Source organism: Stegostoma tigrinum, chromosome 34, assembly GCF_030684315.1.
Source record: "Stegostoma tigrinum isolate sSteTig4 chromosome 34, sSteTig4.hap1, whole genome shotgun sequence".
Taxonomy (NCBI): domain Eukaryota; kingdom Metazoa; phylum Chordata; class Chondrichthyes; order Orectolobiformes; family Stegostomatidae; genus Stegostoma; species Stegostoma tigrinum.
The window spans coordinates 5903457-5921844 of NC_081387.1; the positions used below are offsets into that span (position 1 = coordinate 5903457).

The 18388-nt window shown below is 44.5% G+C and overlaps 1 protein-coding gene across 1 annotated transcript; it reads left to right on the plus strand.

Annotated features, from left to right (window-relative positions):
• Positions 1 to 830: 830 nt before the first annotated feature.
• LOC125446648 (uncharacterized) lies at positions 831 to 15569 on the plus strand. The gene is made up of 3 exons (XM_048520374.2): positions 831 to 1273; positions 9152 to 9279; positions 9557 to 15569. The coding sequence occupies exons 2-3, from the start codon at positions 9180 to 9182 to the stop codon at positions 13327 to 13329; spliced, it is 3873 nt and encodes a 1290-aa protein (XP_048376331.2). The 5' UTR covers positions 831 to 1273; positions 9152 to 9179; the 3' UTR covers positions 13330 to 15569.
• Positions 15570 to 18388: the final 2819 nt, after the last annotated feature.

Genomic DNA, 18388 nt, shown 5'->3' on the forward strand with positions numbered 1-18388 from the left:
TGTGTGTGTCTGTGTGTGTGTGTTCGGTGTGTGTGTGTGTCTGTATGTGTGTGTGTCTGTATGTGTGTGTGTTTTCGGTGTGTGTGTGTCTTTGTGCGTGTGTGTGTTTTCGGTGTGTGTGTTTGTGTGTATGTCTGTGTGTGTGTGTCTTTGTCTGTGTGTGTGTATGGGTGTGTGTTTGGTGTGTGTGTGTGTCTGTGTGTGTGTTTTCGGTGTGTGTGTCTGTGTGTGTGTGTCTTTGTGTGTGTGTGTTTTCGGTGTGTGTGTCTGTGTGTGTGTCGGTGTGTGTCTGTGTGTGTGTCTGTGTGTGTGTGTTCGATGTGTGTGTCTGTGTGTGTGTGTATGGGTGTGTGTGTGCATGTATATCACTGTGTTCAGTGTGTGCGTGTGTGTGTGTGTGTGTGTGTGCAGTGTCAGGATTTGCTTTGGGAGTGTGGGATGAAGTTTCCCTGACTCTAGGAGAATAGGTTGAGGAGACTCCACGACAAGGCGTGCAGATGTTGACCACCCATAATTACACCCATTTGAGCTGCTGTTCCAGAAGACAGTTCAGAGTCAACAACCTCCGTGGGTCTGGCGTCAGATCTAGACCAGACCGGGACGGGAGGCAGATTTACCTTCTCAAAGGACTCTAATGAAGGAGAATACGTTTTCACACAATCGGTGCTCGTCGTCACGGTCACCGTTCAGACACCAGATTTCAATTCTATTTTTTTTTATTATTTGAATCTAAATTCCATCAGTTCAGTGTGTGTTTAGATCCTATGTCCACGAGAATTGGTCTGATCCTCAGTATAAGTCGTTCAATCATATTAGCTGCAGCACCGTCTCCACTGTCAGATCTGAGTAATAACGAAACGGCCAGCATTTCTCGGAAACGATTTCATTGTCGGGAAGAGCCGCACATGAACAAAGTGAAAGTTAAATGTTACTCAAACAGCACAACTGTATCTCTGAGTTGGCAGCAGCATTTCGTGCACTCGTTCTGAACACTACAACGTGGTAAGGGAAACATCAGTTCCTGCAGTAAATAATCTTTGCCTCCATCTGATCACAGCTTTACTCCACACCCCAAAACGTGTCAACACAAGTGACTCAGCCACTGAGTCAATCGGAGACTGACTTCAACTCGCAACGCGGAGAAGCGTCTGATGAGCCAGTGCTTTCGAACAAGTGCAGTTGTTACAGGAGCTGAGACCTCAGTGAAAACCCTGGTCCATCCTGTCCCGATAGTGATTCCCCCTCGGCTGGATCACAGACATTTCATGTACAGGTCAGTGAGATAGGTTGATGTGGGAGGGAATCTGTGGGTGTGAGTTTAGCTGCGTGTGTATATGGGTGTGAGGATGCTCTTCTACATTACTATAAGATAGTGAGAGGCTGGTAAATGTACCAGTAGCTGCGTGTGTGTTAAATATTTCCGGGCATGTGTACAATCGTGAAGCATCCAGTGTGTTGCTGCACGTGTTCGTGAGACAACCAGAAGGAGTGACCAGTAAAACTGGTGAATGAGATATCGTGGTCCAACTCGTTTCTGATGCCTCTAAATGGAGATCCAGCATGACCAGCTCATTTTCAATTAGGATTGTTTTGGGTCTGTGCCACTGTGGAACATTTGTGCCCATGGGGTATGTGATTTTCTTCCACATGCATGTGTGTTTGAAAATCGTTGCTGGTATGTTTTTCAACCCCATTTTCTTCTCCCCAGAAACTTTGATCCCCTGACTAATCCAAAGCCTCTGTCTCTCTCTCAGTGTTTAATACACTCAGTGACTTGGACTCCACAGCTTCCTGTGGCAATGATTTCACAGACTCACTGCTTTGGTAAGTTAAGTTTGCCACCTGCTATCAGGAGCACAACTTAGCAAAGCAGTAGCTCAGTGGTTAGCACCGCTGCCTCACAGTGCTAGGGACCTCGGTTTGATTCCAGCCTTGGGTTGCTGTCAGTGTGGAGTTTGCACATTCTCCCTGTATCAGTACAGGTTTCCTCCCACAGTTGAAGGATATGCAGGTTAGTTGGATTAGTTAGTTGCCCACAGTGTCTAGGATGGGAAATGCAATGACAGGGCAAGGGGTGAGATGCTCTTCAGAGGGTCAGTGTGGGCTTGATGGGCTGAATGGCCTGTTTCCACACTATATGGATTTTATGACCCTCCCACCCCGTGGCTAAAGAAATTCTGTCGTCTCAGAGCTTACACTCTGGGGCTGTGCCCTCGGGTCCGACAGTCTCTCCTATTCATGGAAACACAGACAGACATGAGGTTGGCTATTGTTGTAGGGCAGACCTCTTTATCTGCCCATTCCCCCAACCCGCCCAAACCCCAGCCCTGTGACAATGTCCCTCAGACACTGAGAGGGTGAGTTTTTAACGTTTCATTTTGACAAAGTGTCTCATTTAAGGAGAGCTCTATTTCTAAATTATAATTTGTTCCAGTTCTGTTGGAGTCCATTGTTTTATTTATTGATTGGCCTGAAGTCATTTCAAAAAGTACAACATTTTTTTGATGACATTGGACATTCAGCCGTTAAAACAGATTACAAAGTAGAAAAGCTACTCATTAATACATTTTTCTGAAGAAGGGTCCAGACCCAGAACGTCAGCTTTCCTGCTCCTCTGATTCTGCTTGGCCTGCTGTGTTCCTCCAGCTCCACACCGTTTTGTCTCAGATTCTCCAGCATCTGCTTGCGACCACCCTGTTGTCCTGATATTACAGAAGCTAACAATAACCATTGCAGCATGTTGTTTGCAGATAAACATTACATCCCGTAACTGCCCTGAACGCAGCTAATTGGACCAGTGGCAGTTTGAAGGCTTTGTGAATTCATGGTCGTTTGGGAAGATCGATTGTGGATATCTCCTGAGAATAGCAGAAAGTGTTGAATACCTCTCCATGCCAAACGGCCCAATTATGTTCCCTTTTGTCTCCTCTAGAGAAAAGAATGCTTCGTTTGTTTAGTGAGATAACAAGGTGTGGAGCTGGATGATCACAGCAGGCCAAGAAGTATCTTAGAAGCAGAAAAGCTGATGTTTTGGGCTCAGACCCTTTTCTGATGAAGGCTCTAGGCCTGAACCATCAGCTTTTCTGCTCCTAAGATACTGCTTGGCCTGCTGTGTTCATCCAGCTCTACACTTCGTTGTCACAATTTTGTTACGGACAGCATTGAAACAAAACCCATTCAAAAAGTCAGATAATCAGATGAAAACTTCACATCCAATTGCAGAATCAGATACATTTCAACATTTAAATGGATAAACTCTTAGTTCTGGAAGTTCCTTTCTGCTGGTGTTTGAATCTTCCTGGAAAGGTAAGACTGTGTCCTGCTCCTGGGTAAAGCAGCCTGAATGTTTCTCAGAGAAACACCAACATCAGCTCAGGGAAATGAGCCCAAATGCTTGAGTCGTACAGTCGTTAGCGCAGCAAATCAGCGAAAGCTAATTAAGAGCTGGCGGATGTCAGTTCCTTCTGGTTTCATTCTTAGGTAGCATGTTTTCTTGATTTGTCCGTTCTGTTTAACTCACTGTCCACCCCACTCAATCCACTCAGCCCAAGAGTTCCTCAATCCCATCAAGGACATAAGAATAGACGATGATGAGACCATCATATCAGTTGATATTACTGCCCTATTCACATCGATTGATGTACCACAAGCAAGAGAAACACTGGCAACACAACTAAAACAAGAACGAGACCCAAGTAACACCATCTCCATCGACAACACGCTGAAATTACTGGACCTAAGCCTTTTGATCCACTTCACCTTTAACGGCCGAATATATGAACAGATCAACGGGACACCCATGGTGTCAGCTATCTCTGGACTAATAGCTGAAGTGGTAATGCAGAGGCTCGAAAGCATGGCCCTTCCGCTATTCCAACCAAAACTGGATCTGACGTAGAAAGCACCATCATCATGATTAAATGGACCAAATTAGAGGAGACACACCGACCAATAAACAACACTCTCACCAGGGTAAAATTCAGCAGGGAAGAGGAAAAGAACAAACAGCTTCCATTCCTGGACGTCATGGTACAATGCAGGGCCAATGGGGAATTCCTGACAAAGTTCCACAGGAAAGCCACCCACACTGACCAAGTACTCAATTTCAACAGCAACTACCCGAACACCCACAAACAAATTTGCATGAAAACACTAGTCAAATGAGGGACAACATGCTGCGGCAACCAAGAACTAACCCACAGCATTTGTTGTCCATCCCAAATTGCCCAGAGGACAGCTCAGAGCCAACCACTTTGCTGTGGGTCTGGATGGTATTTTCCTTCCCTGTAGGACCTTAGTGAACCAGATGAGATTCTTCCTGACAATTGGCCATGGATTCAGAGTCATCATTGGATTGTTAATTCCAGATATTGTTATTGAATTCAAATTCCACGCTCTCCCATGGCAGGATTTGAACCCAGGTCCCTAGAATAGAACATAGAACATAGAACAGTACAGCACAGAACAGGCCCTTCAGCCCACAATGTTGTGCCGACCATTGATCCTCATGGATGCACCCTCAAATTTCTGTGACCATATGCATGTCCAGCAGTCTCTTAAATGACCCCAATGACCTTGCTTCCACAACTGCTGCTGGCAACGCATTCCATGCTCTCACAACTCTCTGCGTAAAGAACCTGCCTCTGACATCCCCTCTATACTTTCCACCAACCAGCTTAAAACTATGACCCCTCGTGCTAGCCATTTCTGCCCTGGGAAATAGTCTCTGGCTATCGACTCTATCTATGCCTCTCATTATCTTGTATACCTCAATTAGGTCCCCTCTCCTCCTCCTTTTCTCCAATGAAAAGAGACCGAGCTCAGTCAACCTCTCTTCATAAGATAAGCCCTCCAGTCCAGGCAGCATCCTGGTAAACCTCCTCTGAACCCTCTCCAAAGCATCCACATCTTTCCTATAATAGGGCGCCCAGAACTGGACGCAGTATTCCAAGTGCGGTCTAACCAAAGTTTTATAGAGCTGCAACAAGATCTCACGACTCTTAAACTCAATCCCCCTGTTAATGAAAGCCAAAACACCATATGCTTTCTTAACAACCCTGTCCACTTGGGTGGCCATTTTAAGGGATCTATGTATCTGCACACCAAGATCCCTCTGTTCCTCCACGCTGCCAAGAATCCTATCCTTAATCCTGTACTCAGCTTTCAAATTCGACCTTCCAAAATGCATCACCTCGCATTTATCCAGGTTGAACTCCATCTGCCACCTCTCAGCCCATCTCTGCATCCTGTCAATGTCCCGCTGCAGCCTACAACAGCCCTCTACACTGTCAACGACACCTCCGACCTTTGTGTCGTCTGCAAACTTGCTGACCCATCCTTCAATTCCCTCGTCCAAGTCATTAATAAAAATTACAAACAGTAGAGGCCCAAGGACAGAGCCCTGTGGAACCCCACTCACCACTGACTTCCAGGCAGAATATTTTCCTTCTACTACCACTCGCTGTCTTCTGTTGGCCAGCCAATTCTGTATCCAAGCAGCTAAGTTCCCCTGTATCCCATTCCTCCTGACCTTCTGAATGAGCCTTCCATGGGGAACCTTATCAAATGCCTTACTGAAGTCCATATACACCACATCCACAGCTTGACCCTCATCAACCTTACTAGTCACATCCTCAAAAAACTCGATAAGGTTTGTAAGGCATGACCTACCCCTCACAAAGCCGTGTTGACTGTATTTGATCAAGCCATGCTCTTCCAGATGGTCATAAATCTTATCCCTCAGAATCCTTTCTAACACCTTGCAGACGACAGACGTGAGACTTACCGGTCTATAATTGCCGGGGATTTCCCTATTTCCTTTCTTGAAGAGAGGAATTACATTTGCCTCTCTCCAGTCCTCAGGTACGACTCCAGTGGAGAGCGAGGATGCAAAGATCTTCGCAAGTGGCGAAGCAATTGCATTTCTCGCTTCCCAAAGCAGCCGAGGACAAATCTGATCCGGGCCTGGCGACTTGTCAATCTTAATGTTTGACAAAATTTTCAGTACATCAGCTTCCTCTATCTCTATCCATTCCAGCATGCACACCTGCTCTTCAAAGGTTTCATTCACTACACAGGTCGTTTCTTTCGTAAAGACAGAAGCAAAAAACTCATTTAGGGCTTCCCCTACCTCCTCAGGCTCCACACACAAGTTCCCTATGCTATCCCTGATCGGCCCTACTCTTTCTTTGACCATTCTCTTATTCCTCACGTAAGTGTAAAATGCCTTTGTGTTTTCCCGGATTCCTTCTGCCAAGCCTTTCTCGTGCCCCCTCCTGGCTCTCCTCAGACCATTTTTGAGCTCCTTCCTTGCCTGCATGTAATCCTCTCTAGCTGAACTTGACCCTAGCTTCCTCCACCTTATGTAAGCTACCTTCTTCCTTTTCACTAGAAGCTCCACCGCTCTCGTCATCCAAGGTTCCTTTATCTTACCCCGTCTTGCCTGTCTCAGAGGGACATATTTACTCATCACTCCCAACAACTGTTCCTTAAACCATCTCCACATGTCTATAGTTCCCTTACCATGGAACAACTGCTCCCAGTCCATGCTTCCTAACTCGTGTCTAATCGCATCATAGTTTCCTCTTCCCCAATTAAATATCCTCCCATTCTGCCTAATCCTCTCCTTCTCCATAGCTATGTAGAATGAGAGAGTGTTATGGTCACTATCACCAAAATGCTCTCCCACCACAAGATCTGATACCTGCCCCGGCTCGTTTCCGAGCACCAAGTCTAGAATGGCCTCTCCCCTCGTCGGCCTGTCAACGTACTGCGTTAGGAAACCCTCCTGAACACACCTTACAAAAACAGCTCCATTCAAATCTTCTGCTCGAAGGAGGTTCCAATCAATATTAGGAAAGTTAAAGTCACCCATTACAACAACCCTACTGCGTCCACACTTTTCCAAAATCTGTCGACCTATGCTTTCTACAATCTCCCTGCTGCTATTGGGGGGCCTGTAGTAAACCCCTAACGAGGTGACTACTCCCTTGCTGTTCCTAATTTCCACCCATACTGACTCAGTAGGCAGATCTTCCTCGACAATGGAAGCTTCTGTAGCTGTGATACCCTCTCTGATTAGTAGTGCTACACCCCCTCCTCTTTTTCCCCCCTCCCTATTCTTTTTAAATGTTCTAAACCCTGGAATATCCAGCAACCATTCCAGCCCATGAGAAACCCATGTCTCTGTTATGGCCACAACATCATAGCACCAGGTACTGATCCATGCTCTAAGTTCATCACTTTTATTCCTGATACTCCTTGCATTAAAGCAAACACACTTTAACCAATCCCTTGGTTCCTTCCCAGGAAAATCCTTCCCACTAGCTGGTCTACCTCTTGCTACTGCCTCACCTGCATCAACGCTCACCTCTGGTATACAGCTCAGGTTCCCACCCCCCTGCCATACTAGTTTAAACCCTCTCGAACTACTCGAGCAAACCTTCCACCCAGGACATTGGTCCCCTTCCAGTTCAGATGCAACCCGTCCTTCTTGTACAGGTCCCACCTTCCCCAGAAGGCATCCCAATTATCAACATATCTGAAACCCTCCCTCCTACACCAGCTGCGTAGCCACGTGTTCAGCTGCGCCCGCTCCCTGTTCCTCACCTCGCTATCTCGTGGCACCGGTAGTAAACCAGAGAACACTACTCTGTTCGTCCTGCTCTGCAGCTTCCATCCTAACGCCCTGAAATCACTTTTTATATCCTCAAACCTATTTCTGGCTATATCATTTGTGCCAATATGTAACACGATTTCTGGCTGTTCACCCTCCCCTTTCAGAACTTTATACACCCGATCGGAGACGTCCCGGACCCTGGCACCAGGGAGGCAACATACCTTCCGGGAATCCCGATCTTGCCCACAAAATCTCCTGTCGATTCCCCTAACTATCGAGTCCCCTACCACGAGTACTTTTCTATTCTGCCCCCTTCCCTTCTTTGCCACAGTGTCAGGCTCAGTGCCAGAGAACTGACTACTATGGCTTTCCTCTGGTAGGTCAACCCCCCCAGCAGTATCCAAAACGGTATACTTATTGCTGAGGGGAATGCCCACAGGGGATCTCTGCACTGTCTGTCTGTCCCCTTTCCTCCCCCTAACTGTAACCCATCTATCCTCGTCCTGAGCCTTAGGAGTGACCAACTCCCGATAACTCCTCTCAATTACCCCCTCTGCCTCCCGAATGATCCGTAGTTCATCCAGCTCCAGCTCCATTTCCCTAACACGGTTTTCAAGGAGCTGTAGCTGGGTGCACTTCCCGCAGATGTAGCCAGCGGAGACGTGTGCCACATCTCCCAACTGCCACATTTTGCAGGAGGAGCAAGCAACTGCCCTAGCATCCATACCCCACTTATCTGAACACCCACTCAATACTAAAGCAGAAAGCTCACTTCAAGTAATAATAACAAATTAATAACAAACTTATGTTCAATAGAGAAAGTTTAGAATGAACCTTACCTTATTAACTAGGTTAGAGGAGGAGGGCGGGTGGGAGACACTACAGTTGTAGAGTCTCGGGTTAAGCCGCCTTGCTGATATATATGGTCACTGCTTTCCTTCCCGGCTGCCCCTCTGGTCCTCGTCACTTCCTCTGATGCTCCCGCTCCTTCTCTGAAAGAGGAAAAAAAAAACACCGCTGCCCGCTACCGGTAAGTAATTTAAAAATAAACTGCTTTACCTTAGCTGCAGTCTTCCGGGTCCGTCTTGCCTCCGCTGCTGCTCGCACTCAAAAAGAATGTTAGAGATAATGGGAACTGCAGATGCTGGAGATTCCAAGATAATAAAATGTGAGGCTGGATGAACACAGCAGGCCAAGCAGCATCTCAGGAGCACAAAAGCTGACGTTTCGGGCCTAGACCCCGAAACGTCAGCTTTTGTGCTCCTGAGATGCTGCTTGGCCTGCTGTGTTCATCCAGCCTCACATTTTATTATCCCTAGAATGTTATCCAGGTCTCTAGATTGATAGACCAGCAATAATACCGCTCAGCCATTGCCTCACCTGATGACAAAATTAATCAACAAAGTGATGTGAATGAGCAATGCTGGGGCTCTGTCCACATTGCATGTAGCTCCTGGTCTTTCAAAGTCTAAGCTCATATTTGAGTTGAAAGACTCTGTGTAACAGATATCAAGCTGCAATCTTCAATTACAGGTGATACAGGATTGGATTGTGTGGAACAATGAGTCACGGAGAAAGAGTGGTGATGGAACAGGCAGCTCTGGGCCGTCCTTTCCAACTGGGAATGCTGTACGACTGCCGATCTGACTGTCTGATCCCAGGTAACACAATCCAACTGACTGTAGGGCAACAGAAGCAAATTTCTATCAAATCATATAATTGACACCATGTGATTGTCTACTAATCTCGGTAACATCTCTGTGATCCTCACAATTTATTTCTTCAATCTATCCTGTTATTATTGAATACTGGGACAGGTAAACCGCAAATATACTGCACATAATAGATATTATCTGCTCTGCACTGCATCTGTTTTTCTCCTTTCTCATCCACCTTGTTCACGTTGATATTAATGTATGATGATTGTTATATCTGCAGGGGTCACACTGTGGGATTTAGAGAAATTACAACCTCACGTACAATCTCAGCGTAACACTGAGTTTCACATCATTGCATCTGACTCCACTGATAAAAAAGCCTCTGCGCTGAATGTGCATGGATCACTGAAAGCAAGTTTCCTGGGTGGTTTGGTGGAGGTGACAGGATCAGCGAAGTATCTCAACGACACAAAGAAATCGAGGCAACAGGCCCGAGTGACCCTCCAGTACCGAACAACAACCAAGTTTGAGCAGCTGACAATGAACAGCTTGGGGCAACAGAAAATAACCTACCCGAATGTGTTTGATGAGGGAACAGCAACTCATGTGGTTACAGCAGTGCTGTACGGGGCTCAGGCTTTCTTTGTGTTTGATCAAGAGGTCTCTTCGACAGAGAACATACGGGATATTCAGGGTAACCTGGAGGGGATGATTAAAAAAATTCCTTGTATTGCAGTTGAGGGTCAGATCTCCCTAGAATTGACAGAGGAACAAAAATCCAATGTCCAAAAATTCAGCTGCACCTTTTATGGAGATTTCTTCCTGGAAAACAATCCCAGCACATTCCAAGATGCTATCAAAATCTACACAACCCTCCCAAAGTTACTGGGAGCGGATGGAGAGCACGCAGTGCCCATGAGAGTCTGGCTCTACCCACTCGACAAACTGGACTCTAAAGCTGCTCAACTGGTACGGGACATAAGTATTGGATTGGTCAATGACTGCCAGTCTGTGCTGGAGCAGCTCAATGAGATCGAAATGAGATGTAATGATATGTCGAAAGACAGTATCACGGTTCAATTTCCAGAGGTTCGGAACAGGATACTGAAATTTCGAGAGATGTGTCAGGAGTATAAACTGGTTTTCCAGAAGGCTTTATGCAGAGTGTTGCCGTCTATCCGTGGAGGTGGTGCAGAGGAAGGGTTGCTGGTGGATATTCTGAAGAACAAGGAACGGTCACCGTTCAAACACCAGGCACTGGTCAAATGGCTCGATGGTAAGGAGCGGGAAATGAATGTGCTGAGATCATTTCTCATAATATTGAAAGATATACCCATTGTGAAATCGAGGGGTGAGATGGATAGGGAACTCTTGGATCCAGAGGCAGAGAATGTGGTCTGTTTCACATTCACATCACTGCATCAAGAGGATTTCTATCTGTCAGAAGCAGGCAGATACCTAAAATCTCTCACAGCTGAGAAAATGCAGATCCCAGATCCTGCTACCCAGATTAGTGCAGAACATCACAACCAGCAGTGGTTTCACTCAGAGTCTGTATCACAGAAGATGAGGGCGCTCTCTCGTTTATTCCGGGATTTTGCCACAGAAAACAGAGTAGAAAGGAAAACAAAGTTCATTGTTGCGTCAGTGCAGGATGACAGTAATGTGGGATCATCGATTTACCTGTATGAGGGAGGGTTTGTGGTGAATTGCTGCTTCAAACCCCCATCACAGCCGGAGAGACCCGTGGTCAGTGGAGTAACACATGACAGTGTGACTCTCCAATTACAGCCACCGAGATGCGATGCTGGTGAGATTGTTGGGTACAGGGTGGAATACCGAAACACCCAACAGGAGGAATTGAAAACTGTGGATACACCCAATAAATCCAAATCCTTCACAATCCCCAGGTTACAGCCGCACCAGAAATATCAATTCCAATACAGAGCAGTGACCAAGGCAGGGGTCAGCGTGGCCAGTGAGAGCTCCAGTGTCACCACACGTCCCACAGGCCCACCTGGTAACCCCTCCACACTCCAGGTTGACTGGTGTGACGTAACACTCACCTGGGACAGGCCGACTGAGATTGGAGCCAGTGTTAATATTGTTCAGTACAGGATAGAATATAGGGAAGGAAAGGCAGTTCGCTCCAACACAGAGAATGGATTGTGGGAGGAAGTAAAGACAAGAGGCTGTGAATGTCATTGTACTTTAGAGGGACTGAAACCCAAGACATGCTACAGACTGCGAGTGTCTGCTGACTGTGGAGAAGGTGGCTCTAGTGAACCAAGTGAGGAGGTTCTCATAGAAACAGAAAATCAACCCAAGAGACTGGCTGTGAAACTTCATAAAGAAAGTACATTAACAACCAAAGGGAACCCTTCCATTTACACACTGCGCTTACAGAAGAAGATACTGGACAAAGCTGGACACCTTGTACGTTGCACCTTTGGAAAACCCTCCAAAAAACACAGTGGAAGGACAATCATGGTCCTTGGAGCAACAGGAGCAGGAAAAACAACCCTCATCAATGGAATGATCAATTACATCCTGGGTGTGAAATGGGAGGACAAATTCAGATACAAATTGATCAATGAAGGGACAGGAAGATCCCAGGCTGAAAGTCAGACATCATCAATCACTGCCTATCAACTGCACCATCGAGAAGGATTCCAGATTGATTACTCTCTCACTATCATTGACACTCCAGGGTTTGGAGACACCAGGGGGATATCCCGAGATAAATTGCTCACTGAGCAGATCCAAGAGTTCTTCACTTCCCCAGATGGTGTTGATCAGATCGATGCTGTGTGTTTCGTTGCTCAAGGCTCTATGGCTCGTCTGACCCATACACAGAAATATGTCTTTGATTCAATTCTTTCTATTTTTGGCAAAGACATTGCAGAGAACATCAGAATCCTGGTGACATTTGCAGATGGGCAGATTCCCCCTGTTCTGGAGGCCATCAATGTTGCTGAGGTACCGTGTCCCAAAGATAAAAAAGGTTTTCCAGTTCACTTCAAGTTCAACAATTCGGCCATATTTGCTCAAAGACCAATTTCTGGTGACTCTGTCAATAAGAGGGACCCTGATGGGAGCAGTGAGGAGGAGGAGGAGAGCAATAGCTTTGATGCAATGTTCTGGAAGATGGGATCAATCAGCATGAGGAAATTCTTTTCAGCTCTGAGCAAAATGGAAACAAAGAGTTTACGTTTGACAAAGGAGGTCCTGAGAGAGAGGCAGCAGCTGGAGGCTGCGATAGAGGGATTGCAGCCTCAGATTAAAATGGGGTTGACCAAAGTGGAGGAGCTCAGGAAGACACAACAAGCTTTGAACCAACATCAGGTCGATCTGGATGCAAACAAAGATTTTGAGTATGAGGTTGAAGTCACAGTTCCGGTACAGACTGATATCAGTGGGAGTGGTCATTTCATAACTAACTGTCAGAAATGTCACTTCACCTGCCACTATCCTTGTGCCATTCCTAATGATAGTGATAAAAGGGGATGTGCAGCAATGGGGCACAATGGATACTGCAGAGTCTGTCCAAGTAAATGTGTGTGGTCTATTCATTTTAACCAAAAGTACAAGTTTGACTATGAAACCAGAAAGGAGAAGAAAACGTATAAAGAGCTAAAGGAAAAATATGAGAAAGCATCTGGTGAAAAGATGACACAAGAAAAGGTCATGAAGAAACTTCAGCAGGAGTTAGATGGTGTGCAGCAAGTGGTTTTCAAACTGATTGAAACATCATCTCAGTGCATTTTAAGACTTGAGGAAATAGCTCTCAGACCAAACCCATTATCAACTCCAGAATACATTGACCTGCTGATTCAATCTGAGAAAGAGGAAGCGAAACCGGGATTCCTGGAGAGAATCCAGTCACTGAATGAAGTCAAACAACAGGCTGAGATAATGGCAAAAATATCCAGACAAGAGGAGCTGTGCCCAAAAGAATATGGAGGCAAAGCAGCAGACGGTAAGAAAGGACTTCGGGAAAGATTGAAAGAGAAGTTTTCTGACGTGTGCAATTGGTTTCAGCTTTCAAAATAATTCACATCTCAGGCTGGAATAAATGAAGACAACAATGAAACATTTAGTCAACAAATGATGTCGTTCACTTGTTTCCAATGTCTGAAGCAAATAGTTAGCTCGTTAATAAAAGAATTTCTCTCCAAAAAAATTTCCTAATTCTACTTCGCTGATTGAACCAACTCAATCCAGCTGTAACCAAAATAGAAGCAATTATTGCCTGGCCTGTATATCTAACATACATTGCATGAGGACACAAATTTTAAATATCTTTATAATGCCGATCCAATACATAGCTGATTTGGTTGTGAGCTTACACTTCTCTATTCCAATGTGATCACCATATATTTTCTGGTCATTCCTGAATTTTTTGGCTATGATTATTCTGGATCCCGCCAGTGGGAATACCATCTTCCACTGAGCCATCATCCTGATAGACCAGAGCAGCCGTATTGCAGGCTGCTGCAATTGATCAGGCCATCCCTGGATCTCCTGCTGATGAAGCATTTGGAACTCCTTGAATTTGTTGATCTCCCCTCTAATCTGCTTCAGTTTCAGAGCAGTGTCACCTTCACAACAGGGTGAGAATTTACACTTCGATTTTCTATCCTGTGTTTCTCCTGTGACAAAGGCATGATGCTCAGTGGTTAGCACTGCAGCCTCACAGTGCCAGGGACCTGGGTTTGATTCCACCCTCGGGCGACTGTCTGTTTGCACATTCTCCGTGTGTCAGCGTGGGTTTCCTCTGGGTGCTCCGGTTTCCTCCCGCAATCCAAAGATGTGCAGGTTAGGTGGATTGGCCATGCTAAATGGCCCGTTCAGGGATGTGTAGATTAGAGAGATGGTTCTGGGTGGGATGCTGTGTGTGTCGGTGTGGACTTGTTGGGCTGAAGGGCCTGTTTCCTACGCTGTAGGGATTCTATTCTATGATACTGAGAATCAGGTGTGTGCCAGCTCCATTTCTCTTCCCAGCTTGTATTTCAGTTTGGTATTGTAACTCCAAGACCCCAAGAAAAACATGGATCGTCTTGCTAGTGCTTTCTTGTGGGTTTGCACCATTTATCATGATGAACATCCTTACATCGACATCAACATCGAAATTCTCACATCTATATAAGTGCTCCTTTTATATTGGCATCTCTGATCTCATCCGAGAATGAGCTTTGAATGTTAATACTGCTGTCTTTGCTTTCCTGTCCTCTATTTGTAGAGGGGCATGTTTCTTTCTCTTGGAGGAGTAGAATAAACTTAACAAATGTCATATTACCTTTTGGAGTTTCTTTGAACTTCTGTCACATGACTCTGACAAAGAGCACATGAAACCTTTTTATTATGTGTTGTGACACATTTGATGTGATGGAGCTTGTGTATCAAGTCAAGTCAAGGAAAATTCTCAACTCTCTCAGCATTGCTAGTCCCTTTCAGCAAACTACCAAATGGCAGTCTCTACTTCAGTTTAAACTTTTTGAATGCCTGTAAGATACAATCAGCTTCTTAATTCATTGTGAGCTTCAGCAGTGCATTCTGCTGTGTCTGTCAATGTTTTTCTTTTTCATTTCTGCACAATTCAAGATATTTTCCTTCTGGCATTAACGGGGGTTGCTTTTCCAAACCAGTATTACATTAATTTAAGATAATAAAATGTGAGGCTGGATGAACACAGAAGGCCCTGCTGGGCCTGCTGGGTTCATACAGCCTCACATTTTATTATCTTGGATTCTCCAGCATCTGCAGTTCCCATTATCACTGTTACATTAATTTAAAATGGTTTTGGCTTAGTCACAAGCACTTACTGCCACTATACCATGTATTCTGGTTTTCTTTGTTTCCCAAATGTTAGAAATAATCAGCTCGTAAATGTGCAAAGATGAGAAATTTTGGCGTAATATTTGCTGTTTGGCTTGGTTCTCTTACATATGCTTCTTTCATCCAGCCTGGAACATTTAGACATCAGTTGATTTCTAGGTAAGTAGTTCCTAGCCCTTTTCACACAATAGAATAGTAATTAACACAAGTACTGCCTTAGTAAAAGACAGAGGAGCTAAACTTACATTAACATTTGGACTCAACTTTTGCTATAATTATATGGAACTGTTTCATTTATTCAGATTGTTTCCTTCAAATAATGATTCATATGCTGTTGCTTGTGTTCACTTATTAGACAATATTATTTCAGGAAACATTGTTTTCTTTGTTAAATTTTAAAATCACACATAGCCGCTATTTTTTTCTAAGGTTATATTCTGAATTTCTTTTTGTAAGTGTGGAATTTGAACTATACAATAAGCATGTTTGTATTCTGGTTAATCTTGTTTGAATAAGCTTTGATATTAGGTTTGCAACAAGTGTTTCTATATTCCATGAGTAATTGTATTTCATGAAGTGATTTGCTTTGAAACTGTATAAAGTCTAACCAGTTATCATTGGCTTATCAATAAAACAAATGATTTAATCCAGCTTGCTGTCATTTTTACCAGCAGCTTGGGCAAAGCTGCAGACAGACTCACTGACTAGAGTGTGGGTGCCTCACCTTGACAAATAATGTGTAAAGTTACTATTACAGTATTAAGCACCTGATACGGGTTTACCCTGAAACTGCCCTCATGCTCAGCACCAGAGATCACTCCAGCAGTGACCCTTCCAATCTGTGGAAGCCAGAGTGTGACTGTAAATGGACAGTATCTGGCAATGGATCCTGCCCCAGATATTGAACAGATGCCTTATTCTGATCATCAGCATGTGATTGTCATTCATGGAAAAATGGGAGAATGTGTATCCAATCAGATGGTGTCATGACTATAAAGTAGGAAGCAATTTCTTGTGAACACCAAAATAAATTTCTGAAACAAAAGCAGAAGTTGCTGGAAAAGCTCAGCAGGTCTGGCAGCATCTGTGAAGAGAAATCAGAGCTAACGTTTTACATCCAGTGAAGCTTCCTCAGAACAGTTTTGAGGAAGGATCTCCGGACACAAAACATTATTGCTGATTTCTCTGAGGAAAGCTCACTAGACGTAAAATGTTAGCTCTGATTTCTCTTCACAGATGCTGCCACACTTGCTGAGCTTTTCCAGCAACTTCTGCTTTTGTTTCTGATTTACAGCATCTGCAGCTCTTTTGGTTTTTATGAAGACAAATTTCTGATTTGCTTCTATGGGAAACATAATTCAAATATTTCCCCATGATTTTAAAGGGGAAATTGATGATTATTACACAACTTGTGAAAATTTGAGAAATGTGAAGTGAAGAAGGAGGGTATTTGATATAGACGACTGTGACACGATTACCTCGTTGTGGAGAGGGACAAGAGTCACGTTTTGTCAATTTGGAAAAAAGCAAAACAGAAATATATATCTCAGGGCCATAACTATAAGAAAGTGCTGCAAAAGTACAAATCCTCCCATGACATAATTTACTTCACAGACATGGGGAGAGTTTGTATTTACAAATCTATTTAAAAAGGGGCTCTTCAACAAAATAGAAGTTTGAAAACCACAGCTTGTGTAATTACTGACCATTGCACAGTGGTGGAATACATCACATATTCTATAAACAGTGAAGAAAATCAATTGGCCACCAAAACATTCATTGCATTCATATATAGCAACCTTTACCCTAGAAAAACTCACAAGGTGCTTCACAGAGGCATTTTGTAAGATACAGTCAGAGAACTGAATGCTGGCAGTTTCTAAAGATTTCCTTCTATCCTTTTAACCTTAAACTCTTATCTCTCGAACAAAGAGTCAGAAATCCCAAAGCATATCCAGGTTCAAATCCGACAGGCATTTTCACACTGGGGCATTGAGTTGCTGCTAACGAACCCTGCAAGAACAGTGGGTGTGATGAAGATTTGCAGATTTTGACAAGTGGCCTGGGCTCTGTTCACAACTCCCTGTAGTTTCTTTTGGTCTTGGGAAGAGTAGTTGCCACATCATGCTGTGATGCATCCAGATAGAATGCTATCTACAGTGCATCTGTAGTTTCAAACTTCTTGAGTGTTGTGGGAATTTGTTGGACAAACAGGGAATTTTCCATGACACTTGAGACTCTCACCTTGTCTCTGGTGTGCATAAGGTCCACAACTTGTATGCCACACTCTGTCCAAGTTCTTTTCGCCCTATGACCTCTAAGGTCCTCGATTACTATGATCTTCCTGTACTGCTTGCAAACAAATCTTTTCATCTTAAGCATGTGACAACAAATCAAATTAAATCAATAAGGTGGGGTGCTCTTTGGAGGATTGGTGCAGTCTTGATGGGCCGAACAGCTTCTATCTGCACTGTAGCCATTCTCTGATTATTTAAAGAATTGCTCTTGTTGCCTGTGAAATTAGGCTCTTCAATGTTGATGTCTCTGCCCTGATGGGAACTCAAAACAGGGCAAAGGGCAGCTGTGGGAAGAAGATGGTGGTTACACCTTCTTCCTAAGAGGCAATCCTGAGGATCAACCCAGGGAACATGGAAGTGGATTCGCTATCAAGGACAAACTTGTCAACTCGCTCCCAGAGCTTCCCTGTTCGAATCAATGATTGCCTCGTGACATTCAGCCCAGCACTTCCATGTTGGCCCTGTGTGAAAAATAGATCTGCAGGTTCTATTCTCTAGCTTCTTCACCAGAACCCAGTAAATCTTTCCTTTTCAGGAAGTTATCCAAATCGCTTTTGGAAGGCACAATCAAATCTAGCTGTACTACACTCTCAAGCCCTGTATCCCAAAATCCTAACAATTCCGAGCATAACTAAGTAACTCAAGCGGGATTCAGTGGCCAAATAGCCCCTTACTCTCCTTAATTTGTCTGTTTGTCAGACAGATTCTAAATTGACAAGGGTCAGTGAGTGTAGACAGAGAGAATGTGGTGAGGTCATAATCAAATTTGAAGCTAGCCTCAAAGGGCCGAATGGCCTACTCCTGTTCCTGAATCTCATATTCTTTTTATGTCATCCCTGGTTCTTCTGCCACGAACCTTAAACCATTCTCTAATAGGTTTTGCCCTTCTCATCCATGGAACTACTTTCTCATCATTTGTCCAAGACACGCATAACTCAAGCAGCTCCTCTAAAGTTTCCCCTCATCATTCCCTTTTC

Excerpts from the sequence above, each read along its gene's own strand:
- LOC125446648 (XM_048520374.2), top strand. The coding sequence starts at position 9,180 with ATGAGTCACGGAGAAAGAGTGGTGATGGAACAGGCAGCTCTGGGCCGT. Across the intron at positions 9,280-9,556 it reads ATCTGACTGTCTGATCCCAG|GGGTCACACTGTGGGATTTA; the intron begins GTAACACAATCC and ends TTATATCTGCAG.